Source organism: Apium graveolens, chromosome 7 (genome assembly GCF_009905375.1).
Source record: "Apium graveolens cultivar Ventura chromosome 7, ASM990537v1, whole genome shotgun sequence".
NCBI classification, from domain to species: domain Eukaryota; kingdom Viridiplantae; phylum Streptophyta; class Magnoliopsida; order Apiales; family Apiaceae; genus Apium; species Apium graveolens.
Genome location: NC_133653.1, coordinates 266551553 through 266571430, shown reverse-complemented (window position 1 = coordinate 266571430; position 19878 = coordinate 266551553). Strand labels below are relative to the sequence as shown.

Sequence of the window (19878 nt, the reverse complement as noted above, 5' to 3'; positions counted from 1 at the left end):
TTGATCAAGATAATATTGTTAAAATATTTTAAATACTTTTAAAATTTTGAATTATTCAAATAAAATTTATATCTATAATATATTGTTGCATTTGATTAAATGCATTTTATGCTATTTAAAGAAAAAAATACATATTGTTCAATGATTTGAAGGAATTAACAAGTTCAACTGATATTTATAAAACTTTATCGAATTGAAAAATATTTAATTTTAGGAGAATAGTATCGTAATGAAAGAAACTTAAAAATGATTTAAATAACGATATGATTACAATTTTTCCTTCGAATTCTTGAAAAAAAATCATGAATATCAATAATAAGTCTTTACAATATATAATTTATTTTTAAGTTATAACCATGATTGATACTCGGTTGCGTAAAAAATAGATATGGATTGTTTGTGAGTAATAATGTGAATACCATATATATTGCAATCTATTTATTACATAATTTTAATTTTTGAATAATTCATGTTATTTAAGTAATCAATTGTCTCACTAGATATCTCTTCTATATATAATAGGAGAACAATGTGATAATATTAATGAGATTAAAAAGTCTCATTTAAAAGACTAAATTACCCCTGTTTTTAATATTTATATAAAAGATGTGTTTTGTGAGAGTCAAACTCAAGATAATTTATTCACATGTACAACCTCGTACCACTACACTATATTGTCACATGTAATTTTTATCATACATGTAATATGTAAGTATGCTAAATGAATATTTTATTTAAATTTAAAGATAGTTACTTGAATTTCGCAAAAAAAAAAAAGAAAGATAGTTACTTGAATATTTGTACAGTTAATTTTAAAGAATTGAATTTCAGATATAAAGTTAGGCATAGTACATAAATGAATTATTATCTTATTTATTAATCATTTTTTAGTTTGAAAATATATCTTATATATTTTAACATATTTTTTATTATAAAAAATAAATAAAATGTACATATATAATTTTTAAAAAAATATTAAAAATAGAATCACTTATATATAAATAATCTATATTGGTACTACATATTTAGATAAGTTCGAATTATAATTAGTCAATGAATTTTAGTTTATTTCGAATTTGAAATCAAAAATTGGCTCATTGTTCAAAATATACTCCAAATTTGACTACATGACCCGACCGAAAAACATCGTCACATTCTACGTTTAGTAAATTTAAATTACAAGCTCGGCGAGAATATCTTACCAATAATGTGAATTTTTTTAATATCTTATGTTAATATAAATTAATGTGTTTTGAGGTTTTTTATATGATCAAGTCAATTGATTATTTGTATTAAAATTACTAACTTCACTAGTACCGCATTATTGTTTTTGGGATTTATCCCAATTTTAAGAATATTCGAAATTTGATATAAGATCTCACGATATTTGTTAAAACTATGATGATATATTAAAGCAATTTATTTTTTATTTTTTCACATTAAAAAATAGCTTTTTAAAAAGAATTTTTTTAGATAAGGAATATTCATTGATCAAGATAATATTGTACAAATATTTTGAATTATTTTAATATTTTGAATTATTCAAATAAAAGTTATATCTATACTATATTATAGCATTTGATTCAATATATTTTATATTATTAAAAGAAAAAATATATATTGTTAAATAATTTGATGGAATTAATCAGTTCAACTGATTGAAAAATACTTATTTTAAGAGAACAGTATACAATGTTATCAAAATATTATATGAACAAATATTAGAGTCGTAATAAAAGAAACTTAAAAACGGTTTAAATAACAATATAATTACAATTTTTCTTTCGAATTCTTGAAAAAAAATCATGAATATCAATAATAAGTCTTTACAATATATAATTTATTTTTATGTTATAACCGTGATTGATACTCGGATGCGTAAAAAATAGACATGGATTGTTTGTCAGTGATAATGTGATTACCATATATAAATTATAGCAATTTATTTATTAAATATTTTAATTTTTGGATAATTATAAATGCATGTTATTTAAGTAATCAATTATCTCACTAGATGTTAATAATGATTATACATGTACATAAATCAGATATTTAACATATAAATAATCGAAACCATCATAATTTACTAAGAAATGTAACATACGATAATTTACATGTTAACACACATATATAACTTAATCTTACTTGGTTAACAGTACTGTAAATAAAAAACTAACATTTTCCCATACATACATACGTTGAATTTCAAAAACTAACATTTTTCATTAAAATCAACTTTTATATTAACAGTAATATAAATTTTACATTATTTTATATTATGATTGCAAGTCATTCTAACTTCAGTTATGCATTTTTTTATCTTTTTAAATTGAGTAAGTTAATTGTAAGTTAGTAGTGAACTTAGTAATAATATAGACCAATACATATAGTTTATTTAAATAAAATTTAAAATTTTCGGTCAACTCTGTATTCAACATATATATTAATTTTTAGTTTTTTCTTTGTAAACATACTAACGACATTCTATAGATTAAATTTAATCATGTCATTATAAACGTACACAAACTACCCTGTTTATATTCATTCATTAAATACAAATTACACAACACAAACAAGAATATATATATTTTGCTTAATGAGCTATATTAGAAACGTTGTATAAATGTCTTGTACGAAAATAATATACATTGATAAACAATCAATTTGTATTTGATATACGCTAGACATTATACAATATTTAGATATAAGAAAACAACTAAGAGCAACTCCAACAACCTCCTTGCATTTTCACTACAAATAAGATAAATAAATGAGCTCCTAATTATTTATAAGCCAAAATCAAACATTTTCTCCAACAATTCTCCTTAAACTCACTATCTATCTATCTTTTTACTCATTAAAGTCATTTATGTTAAATAGACGGGTAAAAAAAATAATATAATAGTAATTGAGGAGGAGATATTCACTCCTAAAAGTGAGGAAGCATAGACAAGGAGGTTGTTGGAGAGAAATTTTATCTCTATTTCTTAAAAATTTGACTTAAGAGTCTATATAATGATAGTGTTAGAGTTGCTCTAAAAAAACTCTACAAAATGACCGGTGCATTATGCTAGTTCATATACTTATATAAAGTTGTTAATATAGTTCACATGCATTAATCATTTTATCACATTTCCTATAACATAGAAATTTGGATGAATAAATTTTATTTGAATTTAAAAATAATTGAAAATTTTCTTACGTTGTGTTCTAATTTCTAATACAAATTTATTGATGTTTCTAATATAAATTCTGTTATTTTTATTACTTAGTTTACATTATTATATCATTAAATAAATGAAAAACTAGAAAATTAAAATCGAAATTGCTCACAAATTTTTTTAATACTAATATAACTATCATTCACTAACTTATTTTGATATAAAATAAAATTAAGAATTAAAGTACTATTTTTTTATTAAAAAATTCTTTAAAATATTAGTGACTCAATTTATTCTCTCCTCAAATATGTATAATAAATGTTATTAGTTCTTGATAAATTAATAAAAAATTATAATGATCATTTAGTACACGTGTGATGCACTCTATTCTATTATTTCATTAGTATTAAGCAAATGAAAACTTATAATCTGTAGTTTATAGTTGTTAGTACAAGTCAATATTCTCCTTTAATTACTCAAGTTATGCAAATATATTATACAACCCAATGCTTGGGAGGATGCATAATATTTAAATGGAGGACAATCTTTTCCAAGTGCACACATCCTTATTCAAATAGTTTTATATTTTTTATTTAGGTTTAAAAGTACTAAATATTTATTTATGCATAAATATTTTTTTTGTCATTTACTCCACATCAAATATATTACACTCTAATTTTTATTAGGCTAAGTTATGCACTACAACTTTATTTTTGAATATATATTTTAGATAATATGTGTTCTGCATGTTAAATTGTATTTTTTTTATTTAGATTTTAAAGTATCACATTTTGTTTATAAAAAATCTACAATATGCATGCACTCTATTTTTTCTAATATATTTTTCACATAATATTTGATTCTGCAAGTTGCTTTATATTTTTTATTTAGGTTTAAAAGTACTATACTTTATAATTTTAAGTACTACACTCTATTTATAAAATTCTATTATATGTTCTACCTTTCATTTTTTTAATATATGTTTTAACATAATATTTTATTCTGCAAGTTGCATTATATTTTTTATTTAGGTTTAAAAGTACTACACTTTATAATTTTAAGTACTACACTCTATTTATAAAATTCTATAATATGTTTTGCCTTTCATTTTTTTAATATACTTTTTCACATAATATTTTACTCTGTGAGTTATTTTATATTTTATATTTTGGTTTAAAAGTAATATATTTTATAATTTTAAATACTACATTCTATTTATAAAGTTCTACAATATATTCTGCACTTTTTTTAATATATTTTTTCACATAATATTTTATTTTGCATGTTGCATTAATTTTTTTTTTGTTTAGATTTAAAAGTGCCAAATTTATAATTTGATGTACTACACTCTATTTATAAGGTTGTACGATATGTTCTGCACTCTATTTTTTTAAATAAATTTTTCATGTAATATTATAATCTTGTTACATTAATTTTTTTTTAGGTTTAAATGTACTACACTTTATAATTTAAACTACTACACTCTATTTATAAATTTTAGCACTCAATTTTTTTAATATATTTTTCAACTAATATTTATATACATGTTACATTATATTTAGGTTTATTAGTATTAATCTGTCTCTAACGCAGTTATACAGGTATCCACTGAACCCAACTCTCTCTCTCTATATATATTTTTTTGTGAGGGTTGCCCTTTGTGATGATTGTTCAAATATGTTTGTTTTTCATATATGTTTCTTCATTTTTGAATGTTTCCCATTTTCTCTGATTTAATGTCAATTACAGTCTTGTAATCATCTTCGTGGTATTGTTAACTTTGCTGTAGTTATGAAGTTTTCTTATCTTTCCAACATTAAAATAAAAACTCTCAGGTAACTATCTATTTTTTCAGAATCTTCGTTGATTTTAAAATTGATTGTTTAAAGCATAGTTGATCATGTCTTTAACTCCAGTATTCCTCTTATGAACGATATGTATGGTTTTAATTTTATTCAATTCAAAACTTTAGGTTGCTCAAAAATTAAGACCAAATATAAAAATTTCAGTATTCTAAAATATTAGGTGTGATCTTTTGAGACTTTACAATGTCTGGGTAAAACTTAGTGAAAGTACAACTCAAAATTTCTACTTGTGAATTGATATTACTATTGTACAATTTTGTGGCTTAATATTTTGTATTAACAGATAAACTTTAACAACCTATCCATATGTGAATTGATGTTACTATTGTAGAATTTTGTGGCTTAATAGCTCTGTAATCGAAAACGCATCTTATATTTAGCTCTTCACGTTCATAAGATTTCTTGACAATCTAATGCAAAATTAAATAGTGATAGGTATTGATTTTGGGGTATTTAACTTGCATATGAATCACTACAACGTGCTTTATCTGATACTTTGTTTTTTAGCGGTTAAAATATTTATATAAAGTAGAAAATTATTCAATGAAAAAATTATGAAGTGTAATTTTGATCATTTAGGTCACCTGTTCCGGACTTTGAAAGGAAAAAAACTAATATAGATATATATATGTTCAATAGTTATAATGGTTGTAGCGGCCAATGAATGAAGTAACAAGGGCTGGGGAGTGCCCTGGGATTATTAACTTCTAAACAATATATACATAAAATTATCCAAATAATTAAATAAGTTATAAGATTCATATCACTTTAAGTGATTATCCAAATAATATATACATAAAATTATCCAAATAATTGAATAAGTGATTCACTTATATATTATACTTATAAACTTTTCAACCTTTAAGTCTTACATTTTTTAAGAGAAATCAAAATGAGCTCATAAATCATAGATCAATAATGAAATAAGTGATGAACGTTAAAGGGTAATTTGGTAATTACAAAACAACCATCCGCCATTGTCAAAAAAACACAAACCCTCTCATCTCCGACGCTCCTAAACATTTTTCTCACAAAATTACAAAAACATACACGAAAATAGATATACTCCAAAACACAAGCCCTAACTCTCGTTATTTCTCGATTTTCAGGCTTAATTACTCTAATTCTTTATTTTGCTTTCAGGAACATGACTTTATCGCATAGTCTCAGATTTGTGCCCTAGCTTTTTAGTTTTTGAATTGGCGTCTTGTTTTTTAAACGATTTGTGTTGATTAATTTGCTTGTTTTGTTATTTTGTTTCTCTAATTCTTGTTTGCCTGTGGTAGACTTAGGGTTTCGTGTTTCGGAGACTCGCATTCGGAGGCTTTTCGATATAACAGGACCTGTAAGTGTTGTTCTGTTTGTTCGTATTTTTCGGTATATGTTTGTGTTTAGTGTTGTTGAATGTGTTTGTGTGTATTGACTAGTGATATTTGAAATGTCGGATTCTGATTACGCGATTAATAGATTAAATTATGAAGCTGTACATGTACTAGTAGTTGTACTAATAGGAAATGTGACTTGCTCTGCGAAGGACTGATTTTGGACCTAAATGATATTTGAAATTCCGGATTCTGATTACGTGATTATTAGTTTTAACTTTTAGCTGTCTGAGTAGTCGTGTTACTAGGAAATACGACTTGCTTTCCAAAGGACTGATTTCGGAGCTAAATGATATTTGAAAATCCGGATTCTATTTACGTGATTAATAGTTTAAACTATGAAGCTGTACGAGTAGTCATATTGATAGGAAATACGAATTGCTTTTCTGAGGACTGATTATGCTTTTAATTATTTAAAAAATTTAGCTGTTTTAGTAATAGGAAAAGAAACAAGATATGGTTTGTCTATAAAGACTTGCTTTCTGAAGGACTGATCTCGGATGTAAATAGTATTTGAAGTTGCGGCTTCTGATTACATGATTAATAAGTTTACGGTGTTAACCTGTCATTATGTTTATCCTGTCATTATGTTGTTCTAGTAATAGGAAAAGAAGAAGATATGTTGCGTTGCGTATATGACGACTTGCTTTTTGAAGGACTAATTTGGGGTGTAAATAGTATATGAAGTTCGGACTTCTGATTACGTGATTAATAGGTTACAGGGTTTAGCTGTCAATATGTTCTAGTAATATTAAACGAAAAAGAAGATATGTTTTGTCTTTAACGACTTACTTTCTGGAGGGCTGATTTTCTATTTGAATAGTAATTGATGTTTTTAAGTCATTAATACTTTAGATTATTTAGCTGTCTGAGTGGTCATATTAATAGAGTGGAAGAAGGTATGTTTTGTATATAACGGCTTGCTCTTTGAAGAAATGAGTTCGGATTTAAAATAATATTTGAAATTCTGACATCCGATGATGTGTGATAATGTGATTAGTAGTGTACATTGTTTAGCTGTCTGACTAGTCATATGAATAGGAAAAGACAAAGAAGAAGATATATAATGTTAATGTCGACTTGCTTTCTGATGGACTGATAGGATTTTAAATACGTTTTTGATTATTCAAATTATTATCTGTACTTACTTATGTTCTTGATTACATTTTTTTAATTAATTAATTAGTGATCCTTAAATAGCTGTATTTGTGATGAGGTGACCCTGTCATGCGGTCCTGCATTTACATCGAAACATACACTTTTAATATATTTTGTAAGTATGTCTCTGTCCAGTTGAAGAGGACCTACATCCCACAACTGAGTGGAGGGTCTTTGATATCACTGAAAAGTTTTTTTTGAGTAAATGTGCCAATGTTTTATGTCTTCATTATGATTTTCTATTGATTTAGTATAATATTAGACATTACAGTGACTAAGTTAATGACAACGTGCAAGGATTTGTCAGATTAGATATATGAGAGATCAGTGGTACGTAGGACGGGTTTGGCTTTCAAAGGGGGAGCATAGATATGTGGGAGACTGCAGTGTTACATTGGTCGTTTTGAAACGGGGTACCAAAATGGAAACTGAAACGCAAAATATTGCTTTTGAGTTGAATCCAGTATAATGGAACGTATATAGATGACGTGTGTTCTATTTTCAGTTTTTTAGTTAAAGTAAGCATATTTTCAGATATAATTTACATGTTCCCTTAATAAGATACGTTTTCTTTTATAAAATTATTGTCACTTGTGTTTTATTATAAATTTACCGATTATATTGTGATTGGGCCTGAAAACACTAGTGTTTTTCTGGGTTTGTTTGAAACATTTCTAGGTAATTTATATGAAAATATCAAGACTGGGCTTTTTAACTGGTACAACATTTGGGCCTGCACATTTATTATTGGGCAAATTAAAGCATGTCATGATAAGTCTAATTCATCGATAGTACGAGCAGCCGCTCTTGTTACAAATATACAAAGAGAAAGAAATGCATATATGTCTATTTAGGGTAACGAAGTAAAAAAAATTGTGATGCTGGAGAGCTTTATCTGGTATCATTTTGAGGGAGTATAGCAAGAACCAAGAAGGTAAGTTTGTTCATATGATTATTTATCCCTTTAACATAAACCCCATCCTTTCTCTTATATTCACCGAATTTTAGATGCACCGATTTGTCGTCAGATGCGTTCCAATCTTCGGACATGTCTCAGATATGGATCGTCCGACGACGATCTGAGACGTTTGACGACGATCTGAGACGTTTGACGACGATCTGAGACGTTTGACGACGATCTGAGACGTTTCCAGCGTCTACGATCTGAGACGCCTCCCGCAATGATCTAAGATGCGTTTGTTCCTCGTTTGGGAATGGACAAATTGGATCACGGGATGGGGGTCTGAACCCCGATCGACGTTTATAACCATGTGCGAGACTAATTTTGACCTTTAATTTCAATTGGGTGCTCTTTGATATATTAAAGTAATGTGTGTGTAGTGAAAATAATGACGCTTGTGATGTATTAAGTACATTTTTTTCCTGCTTATCATATATTATATAGGTTGTCTTTTAATTACAAAATTATTATTCCTGCGAGTTATGTATAAAGTTGAAGCATAGAAATCTTTTGAGCAGTGACAGTAAAATAAATATAATTCTTTGTTGATTGATATGAGAATGTTGTCATCTAGCTTATGTTATTGTTATCTTTCACCTGTGTCTTTTTGTTGCTTACTATATTAGTTTGAATCTCTTGGTCAGGCGGATTTTTGTAGAACGTGAAAGAATTGGAACTTAATATGTCATCCTATCCTGTTCTGTTTGATAAGCCAATCGATCAATGGAAAGTCACTGAGCTGAAAGAAGAACTCAAGAGGCGGAAATTGACAACAAAGGGGTTAAAAGATGATTTGGTTAGGCGGCTGAGTGAATCTCTTCAGATGGAAATGGAAATTGCCAACACAGGTGCTGGTAAAGGCTTGGCTTCTCATCCGGAACCTGTTGTTCAGTCTCAAGATTCCCCAACAATGCCAGGAGTTGATGAAAAGTCTAGTGTCTTTTTCAGTGTGAGTAATAAGGACGCAGGGGTGAAAAACGATGTGGCTTGTCCAAATGTTGATGTCAATATGGGGTTAATCGCTGAAGAACAAGTTGTAGAAGGGGGTGTTAATTCACAGGAACCCGTCATTGTTGCTGACACTACTGTGGCAACCAGTCATGAAGTAACCATGGAGGAGTTCGGTCCAGTGGTCAGTGAAAGTCTGGGAACCAAACTGAATGTTAGTGGGCAGATATTACAGAACAATGGAGCTCAGAACAAGAGTGAGGCTTTAGATGTCCAAATGCAGAACAAGAACTTGAGTCCTTCACAGCAGATTCCCGAACTCAATTCGTCTGATCTGGAAACCCAGGTATTTGAGGTCAACCTAGTAAAATCTGATTCTGTTTATACTGATAATGTCTTGGCTAGTGGAAAAATTGAGGACCTGAATGTCCAACCGCAGAATGAGGATACAAATCCTCATCACGAGAATGCCAATCTCAACTCCTTTGATCTTGAAACTCAGGTATTTGATGTCAGCAAAGTAACATCTGATTCTGTTTGTACTGATAATGTTTCAATTAATGAAAAAATAGAACTAAAGGATAATATAATTGCTGATGATGTCAAATTAGAGTTTGATGTTAAGCATGGTAAAGAAGAGCCATCATCTGGCCATGTTGACCTGGATGATGGCAATTTACAAACAATGGATGGTCAAGAGCCACAAGAAACTGAAGTTAAAGTTGAAGAGATTGGAACTAATGCTGGTAATCCAAATGTAGCAAAGAAAAATGATTGTGGTGATGTGGAGTTCTCAGAAAAGTTGAACTTGGATCGGAGTTCTCAGGACGATTCAAGGGAGGATGATCTGTTAGAAAATAAGCAGCTGGAGTCAAAATCATTATCTGTTGGAGTAGATGATAAGATAGAGAGGAATGAGGTGACTGTAGCAAGAGAAGAATTTCCTGTTGATGCTATGGTTGACAGTACTGTTACTGATGGAAAAAATAATCAGAAAATGGATCCTGGCGTTGCTTCCACAAAACGAAAACCTGGTAAGACTAAAAAAAATATATTGTTATCTGGGCTTATATATGTAAATAAGTTCCCATTCAAGATCACTTTAAATTACAGTAGGAGCTGATTTGAAACTATCTAGTTAATGCGAAGTTATTAGATTTAGTTACAGGACTTATAAGTGGACGAAACAAGGATGAGCTTTTCATTTGATATTAGACATAGTGAGGCCTTGTGCTTTTAATGGCTGAAATGATGATGTTTGCTAGTACGTTTTCCTGTGTATAATTATATAGATATAGAAGGAGGTTTCTGGTTGAATTATTACAAATATCTATATCTATATATACATATATCCGAGATCTTTTTTCTTTGACGCTATATTTTTATAATTAGAACCATTTTTTTGCAATGCAATTTTTATGGCTGTTTGGACCTTGCGTTTTGTTTTGTTTTTTTGTTTAAACTTCTGTTTCGGACTGTAATCTTTCAAGAAGACCAAGCAACAGTAGGGAAGGTTGAGACTACAAAAAGGCAGCGCAGGTGGAACGACGAAGGCCTTAAAGTTCTTGAACCAAATGATGACAACTTATCACCGTCAACAACACCCAGGGATACAATTCAGTTGAATTCGAAACGTACCTTTTCGAGATCTGACTCTATGGCCAGTGTTGAGACACCCAAAGAACGTGTTGGTGAGTAATCACTTTTCTTTTGACCTTATAAATTAACAAATTTTCGTGTTTATGTTTTCTCTCAGAAATTTAATTAATCTTTAAAAAATCAATGGAAATGACAAAATACTTTTTATACTTGCTATAAAATGTTTTGATTTGAGTTTATTTAGCTGATATATGTCTTCTATTAACTTGCCAGTTCCACCATCATCGAAGCCCCCAACAAGTGCCCTTAGGATTGATCGTTTTCTGCGTCCTTTTACTTTGAAAGCTGTGCAAGAACTTCTTGGAAAAACGGGTACTATCACCAACTTCTGGATGGATCATATTAAAACTCACTGCTATGTCAGCGTAAGATCTCTAGCCTTTTCCTCCCGCCTCTCTTAAATATGTGAAAAGATCCCACTAAAAGAAGCATTCTTCATATAATAATTCTGACATGTATTGTGATTTGTGAAATATACTTCTCCAGTACCAATAAACCTCTAGGCGGTGTGGGTCATAGAGTGTCTTTTCTGTTAGAAGGCGTGACTTTATGTTTTTTCCCCTTTCTGCAAACACAGTTTTCGTCCATTGAGGAAGCTATAGAGACTCGAAATGCTGTATACAACCTGCAATGGCCAGTAAATGGGGGTCATCTCTTGATTGCTGAGTATGTTGAACCCCAGGAAGTGCTGAGGCGAATTGAGGCTCCTCCCTCTCCAGCAGCCCCCGTTAACACAGGTCGTATCCTTGCCGCTGGTCCTGTTCCTATGCAGTCACGGCCTTATCACCATGTGCAGGTGCAGAGGCAGGCACCTCAACATCCTATCCTAGCTGCTATTCCTGTCCCTATGCAGTTGCAGCCTTATCCTAGTGTGCAGGTGCAGAGGCAGGCACCTCAACCTCCTTTCCTGGCTGCTGTTCCTGTCCCTATGCAATCACACCCTTATTCTCGTGGTCAGGTGCAGAGGCAGGCACCTCAACCTCCACCTCCACCTCCACCTACTGTTGTTCTCCCTCCACCATTACCGGTGTCCAAACCGCCACCAGCATTGGAGCGAGCTCTCCCTCCACCACTACCAGTATCCAAACCACAAGCAGCAACGGAACAAGCTCTCCCTCCGCCACCCCCACTCCCTGAAAGAGTTACGCTTCCTGAAAAAGTTGACCGACCTCCTGTCACTCTTGATGATCTCTTTAGGAAGACCAAGGCAACTCCTCGTATCTATTACCTACCCTTGTCTGATGAACAAGTGAAAGCTAAAGAAAATGTTCGTGGAAAACCACCAAGCAGGTCTTAGGCCGTAACTTGAGCAAACTGCTCTCTTTCCTTGAGGATTTCACAGTTTGCAATGTAGTAATAAGCTAGTGTCATGTAATTAGCTCTTTGCAGGTTTGCAGGTATTGCTTGTAGGAAGGAACTCTGTAGTAGCTGCTTCTATGATGGATTTTACTTTCCCTGTGAAAGGGTGCCTTTTCATGAGGCTGAACTTTAAATTTTGGATTTGAACTTGCTAGATTGACATTCCTTCTTCTTTTTCCTCCATATATCGAACCTTATTAAGGGTCCGTTTGGCAATTCCGTTAAGTGGACTTATTGGCTTATAAGCCCGTAACAGCTTATTGACGAGTGTTTGTCGACCCAGCTTATAAGTTGAATTTACAACTTATAAGCTAACTTATAAGCTGATAAGTTAAATGTTGGTAACAACGTACTTTTTCACAACTTATTTTTGATTTTTCGTTTTTTTATCAATTTTAATTTTAGAATATATTTTTTTAAATGTTAATATAACTTAAAATATAAGAATTAAGATAATTATATATAAAAATTATTTATTTTAATTCATTTAAATAAAAACAATTCTGACTTATAAATTAAATTATCCAAACACTTATATAATTTATAAGTATTTATTAATAACTTATCACTTATTACTCACTTATTCATTTTAAATTATAAGTTATTTATTTTAAGATTTTACAAACGGGCACTAAGTTTCTATATGATTATCTAGTATGTGCTTTCGGGTTGACTTATTAAATAATTATTTACTCTTTTCGACTTAAGATTAAATAAAATAAAACATTAACAATCCCGCATGTCCCAAATTTGACATAATTATAACCTTGCGAATTTTTCCATCGGAGTCATTTTTTTTTTTTGCTAATTTACACGCGCACACCCGAGTCGGAGTCGGATTCTCTTGACACCTCAAGGGGGTAAAAGCTCAACGTTGCAGGGTAAAGAACTCAACTAGTGCAACAATCCTTTATTGACCCGATCTCGTATTCTTGATGATGCAAAGAGCTTCCATCTGTGTGTTTGCATTCTCTCTTTTTGTTGCTAAATAAAGGGTAAATAAAAGAACAAACAAGCACACCCTGAAGATCTTATGTTGGACCAGGAAAGCTCAGTAAAGGACGAAGACTTAGAGTTAGAAAGTAGATTGTATTTCAGGGGAAGTCCCAAAAAGACCCATTTGTAACATAACCTATAGAGGAAGTCCCTAATGGACTCCCTATCAACATGGTACATGAGCCTGAAAGGATCAGATAATTTGATATCAATAAAGAGTAGTTTCTCTATATACGATTTCAGTAATATTATTCCAATATTATAACGATACAAATAATACTAGGATAGAAACTTAAAATGCGTACTGAAATTCATTTCGACTATGAATTGCTTTAAAACAGTAAGTATAACATGTTAACGTGAGAGGAAAACCAATGATGTGCTAAATATAACTATATCAGTGTATCTATTACTATAATTTAGCACCAAAAAGTATATATTGGTGTTAAAATAGTACCTTGTCTCCAATGATTTGTTCTAAATCTTGTTTCAAATTTAAATAACTTCCAAAATATATTACATTTTTTATTACAGATTTAACTATCTTTTAAGTACCCCACACTTTTAATTTTCTGCTTCATCCATTTCTCCTCTTTTTTCACTTTTTGATGAGTTTGACAATTATACCACAATACTATATTTTGTGCTAATATAGTATTGTGTCATTTTAGTACAAAGTTTAACATATCATTGAATTGAGATTTTTTTATTGTTTATTCTATATTATAGTTATAACACAGAATATATCATACCATTGGACATACTCTTTTAAGTAAACGGTAATTATTTGAAGTTAGGATGCTGGAAATGATCATATGTATCATCATCATGTATAAAATATAAGTTAAATATATTATTAAAATAACAGACTTTATACATACATCATAGAGGTAATAAACTAAATTTCGATTTTCCTTGTAAAAGACCGTGATTCAAACAGGATTAAAAGAAAGTTACTACTGGAAAAACCCAAGGATTTGGCAGGGCTAGTAACCGAGATTTGTCATTCCTAATTGTAAAACCATGTTATCTGATGTTCACTGTCAAAAAAAAGTATTAATTCTTCACTGAAGATCACTAAAATTGTAGAAGAAGAAAAAGAAGCTGTTCCAAAGGTATGAATTCTAATAATATATTATTGATAATATAATGAATAATGAATTGCTTAATTAAAATATGTGCATAAATCACATAACAGTGTAACTAACTTTCCCGCCAACTGTTTGATGCCTGGTCTCTTAGTTGTTTTTACAGCTTTACTTGCTTTCCTTTGTGGTCATTGAATTGATCTGCAAAGTTTGAACTACAATGCTCTTTATGGTGCAGCTTAATAACGAATTTTGATACGAGCGGGTTTTATCACTACTATGGATGCGCTCTTTGATCTCGGTTTAGTATATTTTGAAGTAAATTAATCACCAAAGCAACGTGCCGTTAATTAATTACATACGCACACACCTGGAGTCGAACTCTTGTCAAGAGGTCAAGAGTTCAACCGATGCACCAACGCTTTGTTGGCAACTTGCCGGTTCTTATTATGCTATGAAGATAGATATTGTGTTTAGCAATATAATAAAGACTTTGGAGTATTTAGCAATGTATATTTATCTATGTTTCACATTTTTACTTATATATGAAATAGGTTACCGAAGCAATATGTAGGTTGTGCTGGCAGTATGTTAAAGATAGGTATGCAGTGTTCATCACTACATATAACATATCTATATTCTGGTTTCTTGTTATTTTGATCATTTTTAATGAGAATTTCATTAAAGAGTTTCGAGTGTGTAGGAATGTTAATTTATCTTTCATGTCGTTATTCTTCTGATTCATTCTGGCTTCTAGAGGCAAGTCTAAACAAACTATTTTATTGTCCTCTGATTTAGTCATTTTTGCATAGTATTCATTCATTTCTCACTATCTGCTTTTAATTCAACCTATGATTTCTCTAATTATTTTCTCAAATTCTCAACCATAAATGTGCTCCGTGTTCGAGTTAATCTCACATTTTTGGGTTAATTAGATTGTCTTCGTGCCATTTTCAGATTCAGTCCCTATAAATCCTGTATGCACTGGATTGAGTTTGAGTGGTGCTTGACATTGACACCCCTAATCCATGGCTCGTTGTCATATGTCATTACCGAGAGATTTGATTAAAATCGGAGTGGTACGTTTTTATATAATGATACAATATGCCTGTTCACATTCCTAAACACTATGTTACCCGGATTCGGGTACGGGTGTGGATCCAAGTGTCAGACTCTTTGTGTTTAAAATATTAGGGCATATGGGTATGGATCCAAAATTGGACACGTGTGCGGGGATTCGGCATATAACTTCCCCATAAGTGAAATTATACCTACTTTTTATACTATACATTTGTAAATTAGTGTGTTCTACCAAATATAGTAAACATATACATAATTGTTCATATCATATCAATAGCATAAATCAAAGGTATGACATGAAAGTAGTAATCTATCTCTCTCTAGAATTAAGTTGTTGTGAGGTCTTATAAATCATTTTGAACTAGATTTCAAAGTGTCTGGTTTCCATATGAAGGATCCGACTCAAATCCGATACCCACACAAATGTCATATCCGTGTCGGATATGAGGGTCAGGGTAACATAGCCTAAACATCTTATTTGTGGGCTTTCTAAGCAGACCGTAACGTGGGCTAATTAAGTTATCTTACGGAAGCGGCCCACTTCAACATCTTATTGTGGGCTTTTAATGTGTAATATCCAGTAACAAATCCAACTAGGGTTAGCGGGTTTCTAAGGAGTACTATATAAGGAACAATACAGGGTTTTGTCCCAACACAAATCATAGCCTCTCTTTTTCATTCGACGGAGTCAACAGAGAAATTAGTATGCGAAAGCACAAAGGCGCTGATTTTTTTTTTTGTATCAAAAATCATGGAATCAGGTACACCTAACTTGCTACAGTTATAAGATTTATCTATGTTATTTGCACTACAAGAATTTTCTTTTTCAGTATCAAAGATCCAGAGGTGTTACCGCATGGATTTGTAGCGTCGTATTCCTCATAGAGCGCGGAATGTAGTTTAGCAAAATTCCGGCAATTTTCTCAATTTACATATCCAACGAACAACGACGAGGATATTGAGGAATATCACAGGAGTTTTGATAATGAAGAAGGGAAATTTCTAGATCATTTTAATTTTCTGATTTGAGATGAGATTAATATATATGTATTATATTTGTGGTATTTTCCCCTCCTTCAGCACTAAATCCCCAAGGGTGTTATCATGGGATCCGTAGTGTCGTATTCCTCATGGAGCGAAATGTGCTTGACTGAAACTCTTGCAATTTTCTCAATCTACATTTCCAACAAACAACGACGAAGATATAGAGAAAATTACCAGAGTTTCTCTCAAGTACATGTTGCTCTAGAGGTGTACAATGCTAAAACCCCGTGAAATATCATTTTTAAAGCTTCGATGTTGAAGGAACAATTTTATGATAGTTGTATATTATTTGCAGTAACAGTTGTTTCGCTCTCTTCAGCACCAAAGCCACAGGGGTGTTATCACAGGATTTGTAGTGTCGTATTCCTCATGGAATGGAACGTGCTTGAGCGAAACTCTGGCAATTTTCTCGATCTACATTTCTAATGAACGACGACAAAGATATTGAGGAAATCACCAATGTTTTTCTTAATTACAGTCTGCTCCAGAGGTATATGATGATACAACCCCGTCAAATACATTTTTAGAGCTTCGATATTGAAAGTTGTATGATTTTTGCTTATTATTTGCAGTAAAAGTTGCTTCCCCTTTCTCAACACCAAAGCCATAGAGGTGTTATCACAGGATTTGTAGCGTCGTATTCCTCATGGAGAGGAATGTGCTTGAGCTAAACTTCAGCAATTTTCTTGATCTACAGTTCTAACGAACAACAACAAAGATATTAAGGAAATCACCAGAGTTTTACTTTAGTACATTCCGCTCCTGGGGTATACGACACAACTCCGTGTAATAACACCTTTAGATCTTCGTAGATGAAAAATGAGATTTTGTTGATCATTTTTATTTCATGATTTGAGATAATTCCAAGATAGATGATTTTTTTTTTTGCAATAGCGGAATCTTCCTTTTCTTCAACGAAGCTGCATAGGTGTTATCACTTATCACATGATTTGTTACAACATGCTCCTGGGGTGTACGACACAACTCCTTGTAATAACACCTTTAGATATTCGACGATGAAAAATAAGATTTTTGTTGATCGTTTTTATTTCATGATTTGAGATAATTTCAATATATATTTATTTTATTTGCAGTAGCAGAATCTTTATTTTCTTCGGTAATGAAGCTGCATAGGTGTTGTAACAGAATTTGTAGCATCGTATTCCGCATGGAGCGGAATGTGTTGAGATAAACTATGGCAATTTTCTCGATTTACATTTCTGACAAACGATAAAGATATTGAGTTTTTCTAGACACAACTCCTTGCAGTAACACCTTTAGATCTTCGACAATGAAAATTGAAATTTTGTTGATTGTGTTTAATTTTATAATTTGAGATAATTTCAAGATATATGTAATTGATTTGCAGTAGATGAATACTCTTTTTCTTCTTTTGCAACGAAATTGCGGATGTGTTATCACAACATCTGTAGCATCGTATTCCTCTTGGAGCAGAATGTACTTGAGCGAAATTTCGGAAATTTCATACAACATCTGTAGAACAATATAAAAGCCGTGAATCAGGAAGATGGAGAGGGGAAAAAAGACACTCATAAAATAATTTAGACTTGTAGTATGAATCTTGGTTCCAACATTTGGCGCTAGGAGGGGAGGGCCAGTGTTTTGTTTTTCTTGATAAATTGTTTGTTGTTTTCATTCACCATCCTCTCTAATTTATTCTCAAAAATTTGTTCATCATAACTACGGATTTGAGCTTCAAATGAATTTTGGGATGTGATTTGTGATCTTCTTTTGCAACTGGTGTTTAAACTGGTATTTGATTAGTGATCCAGACTCATACTGTTACAGTCCTTTGGGCGTTTGTCTGGTCTAATTACACTCTCTGCAAAATCAAAATAGAAAACAGATTCGAGCATTACGTTCTGGGTCAAGTATTCAAAATATCCTCCAGTGCTAATCAACTACAATCTATATTTCTATTGAAGCTTCAAAGTGCAAATCTGGTCAATATTCACTGAGATATGGAAGCGCACACCAGGTATTCGATATTTATACTCAACTACGTAGACGTTCAATAAATCACTGCTGATATTAGTGGTGCGATCGTTATGTGTATTTTTCCACATGCGATTGTTGGTTTTAATTACACCTAATAAATTAAAATTAATTGTTATGTATATTTGCTCACCAGAGATCAACAATGCATGTATTCATCACCTAATTCTATATGTTGTTTATTCTTTGCGAAAAAATGACAAAAATAGCCGATTTTTGAAAAAATTTAACAAAAATAGCCGTTCTGAAAAAAGTGGCCAATTTTGGCCGATTGAATACTCCACTGTCAGTTGGGTATTCCAATTTGTATAGAATACTCCACTGGTAGTTGAGTATTTCATATATGGGATACTCCACTGCCAGTTGGGTATCTTGTATAAAGTGGATACTCCACTCACAGTTGGGTATCCCATCGGCTAAAATTGGCCAACTTTTCAGAAATTGATTATTTTTGTTAATTTTGCGTAAAAATAGGCTAATTTGTCCTTCACCCGTTGTTTGCACGCTTGTTGTCCAAAATTGATGAGCACAAGTATCTCATTTAACTTCTGAAAATTGAGTTTAATGACAACCTAATTTGAGCTATAGGTCATAATACCATGCTTATAAATATTCTCCACACATCGACAAATGAAAGCGAACCTGGAAGCATGACGGAAAGTACTCAAAAGTTTGACAAATGTTCATCCAAACACAAACTGCCAAGAGCAAGTCAGAATGACCAAGTATGCATTATGAATCTCCAAAAGGCCTTTATGCGAGGCCGATTCTCCAAATTTCATACAAGTCTATAAGGCCTTGTAAAATGATTACAATTGACAAATATACATTCAAAAATTGCCAAAAGCAAATCTCCAAATTCGCAAAGAGCCAAGTCAAAACTCGAGAATGCGAATTTCTCCAATATTTGAGCTCCATAACTCGATATGTTCAAGGTCAAGCCTGAAATTACGAGCTTGAAAACTCAAATATTATGAGCTCAAAACACGAGCTACGTCTTGTTGATTCTGTAATCATCAAAATAGGGATTATTAAACATTAAGATTACATTCAGAGCTCCTGAAGCTTTCCTTCCAAGCTCTAGATATCATCCTTGTCTAAGGACTGAGCCTTTTCGATCGCAAGTTGTCTGTATTTGCAAACGAAGTATGCTGATCAAGT

General features: G+C 31.3%; 1 protein-coding gene and 1 long non-coding RNA gene across 7 annotated transcripts; both read left to right on the top strand.

Annotated features, from left to right (window-relative positions):
- The first annotated feature begins 5985 nt into the window (after window positions 1-5985).
- On the top strand, window positions 5986-12709 carry LOC141670755 (uncharacterized). Of its 2 annotated transcripts, none has more exons than XM_074476741.1 (6): window positions 5986-6371; window positions 9172-10509; window positions 10969-11166; window positions 11348-11499; window positions 11712-12424; window positions 12524-12709. In XM_074476741.1, the coding sequence occupies exons 2-6, from the start codon at window positions 9210-9212 to the stop codon at window positions 12624-12626; spliced, it is 2466 nt and encodes an 821-aa protein (XP_074332842.1). In that variant the 5' UTR covers window positions 5986-6371; window positions 9172-9209; the 3' UTR covers window positions 12627-12709. The 2 variants fall into 2 exon arrangements, with proteins under 2 accessions (XP_074332842.1, XP_074332841.1); XM_074476740.1 differs by having other exon boundaries at window positions 10966-11166.
- Window positions 12710-14296: 1587 nt separating this feature from the next.
- LOC141672315 (uncharacterized) lies at window positions 14297-19420 on the top strand. 5 transcript variants are annotated; one of them, XR_012555446.1, is made up of 3 exons: window positions 14400-17191; window positions 17274-18700; window positions 19306-19420. It is a non-coding gene; the product is annotated as an uncharacterized LOC141672315 (long non-coding RNA). The 5 variants fall into 5 exon arrangements; XR_012555445.1 differs by lacking the exon at window positions 19306-19420 and having other exon boundaries at window positions 14402-14604; window positions 14816-17191; window positions 17274-17794; XR_012555444.1 differs by lacking the exon at window positions 19306-19420 and having other exon boundaries at window positions 14425-14604; window positions 15535-17191; window positions 17274-17794.
- Window positions 19421-19878: the final 458 nt, after the last annotated feature.

Coding starts and splice junctions, on each gene's coding strand:
- LOC141670755 (XM_074476740.1), top strand. CDS start 9,210: ATGTCATCCTATCCTGTTCTGTTTGATAAGCCAATCGATCAATGGAAA. Junction 11,167..11,347: donor GACACCCAAAGAACGTGTTG/GTGAGTAATCAC, acceptor TTAACTTGCCAG/TTCCACCATCATCGAAGCCC. Junction 11,500..11,711: donor AAACTCACTGCTATGTCAGC/GTAAGATCTCTA, acceptor CTGCAAACACAG/TTTTCGTCCATTGAGGAAGC.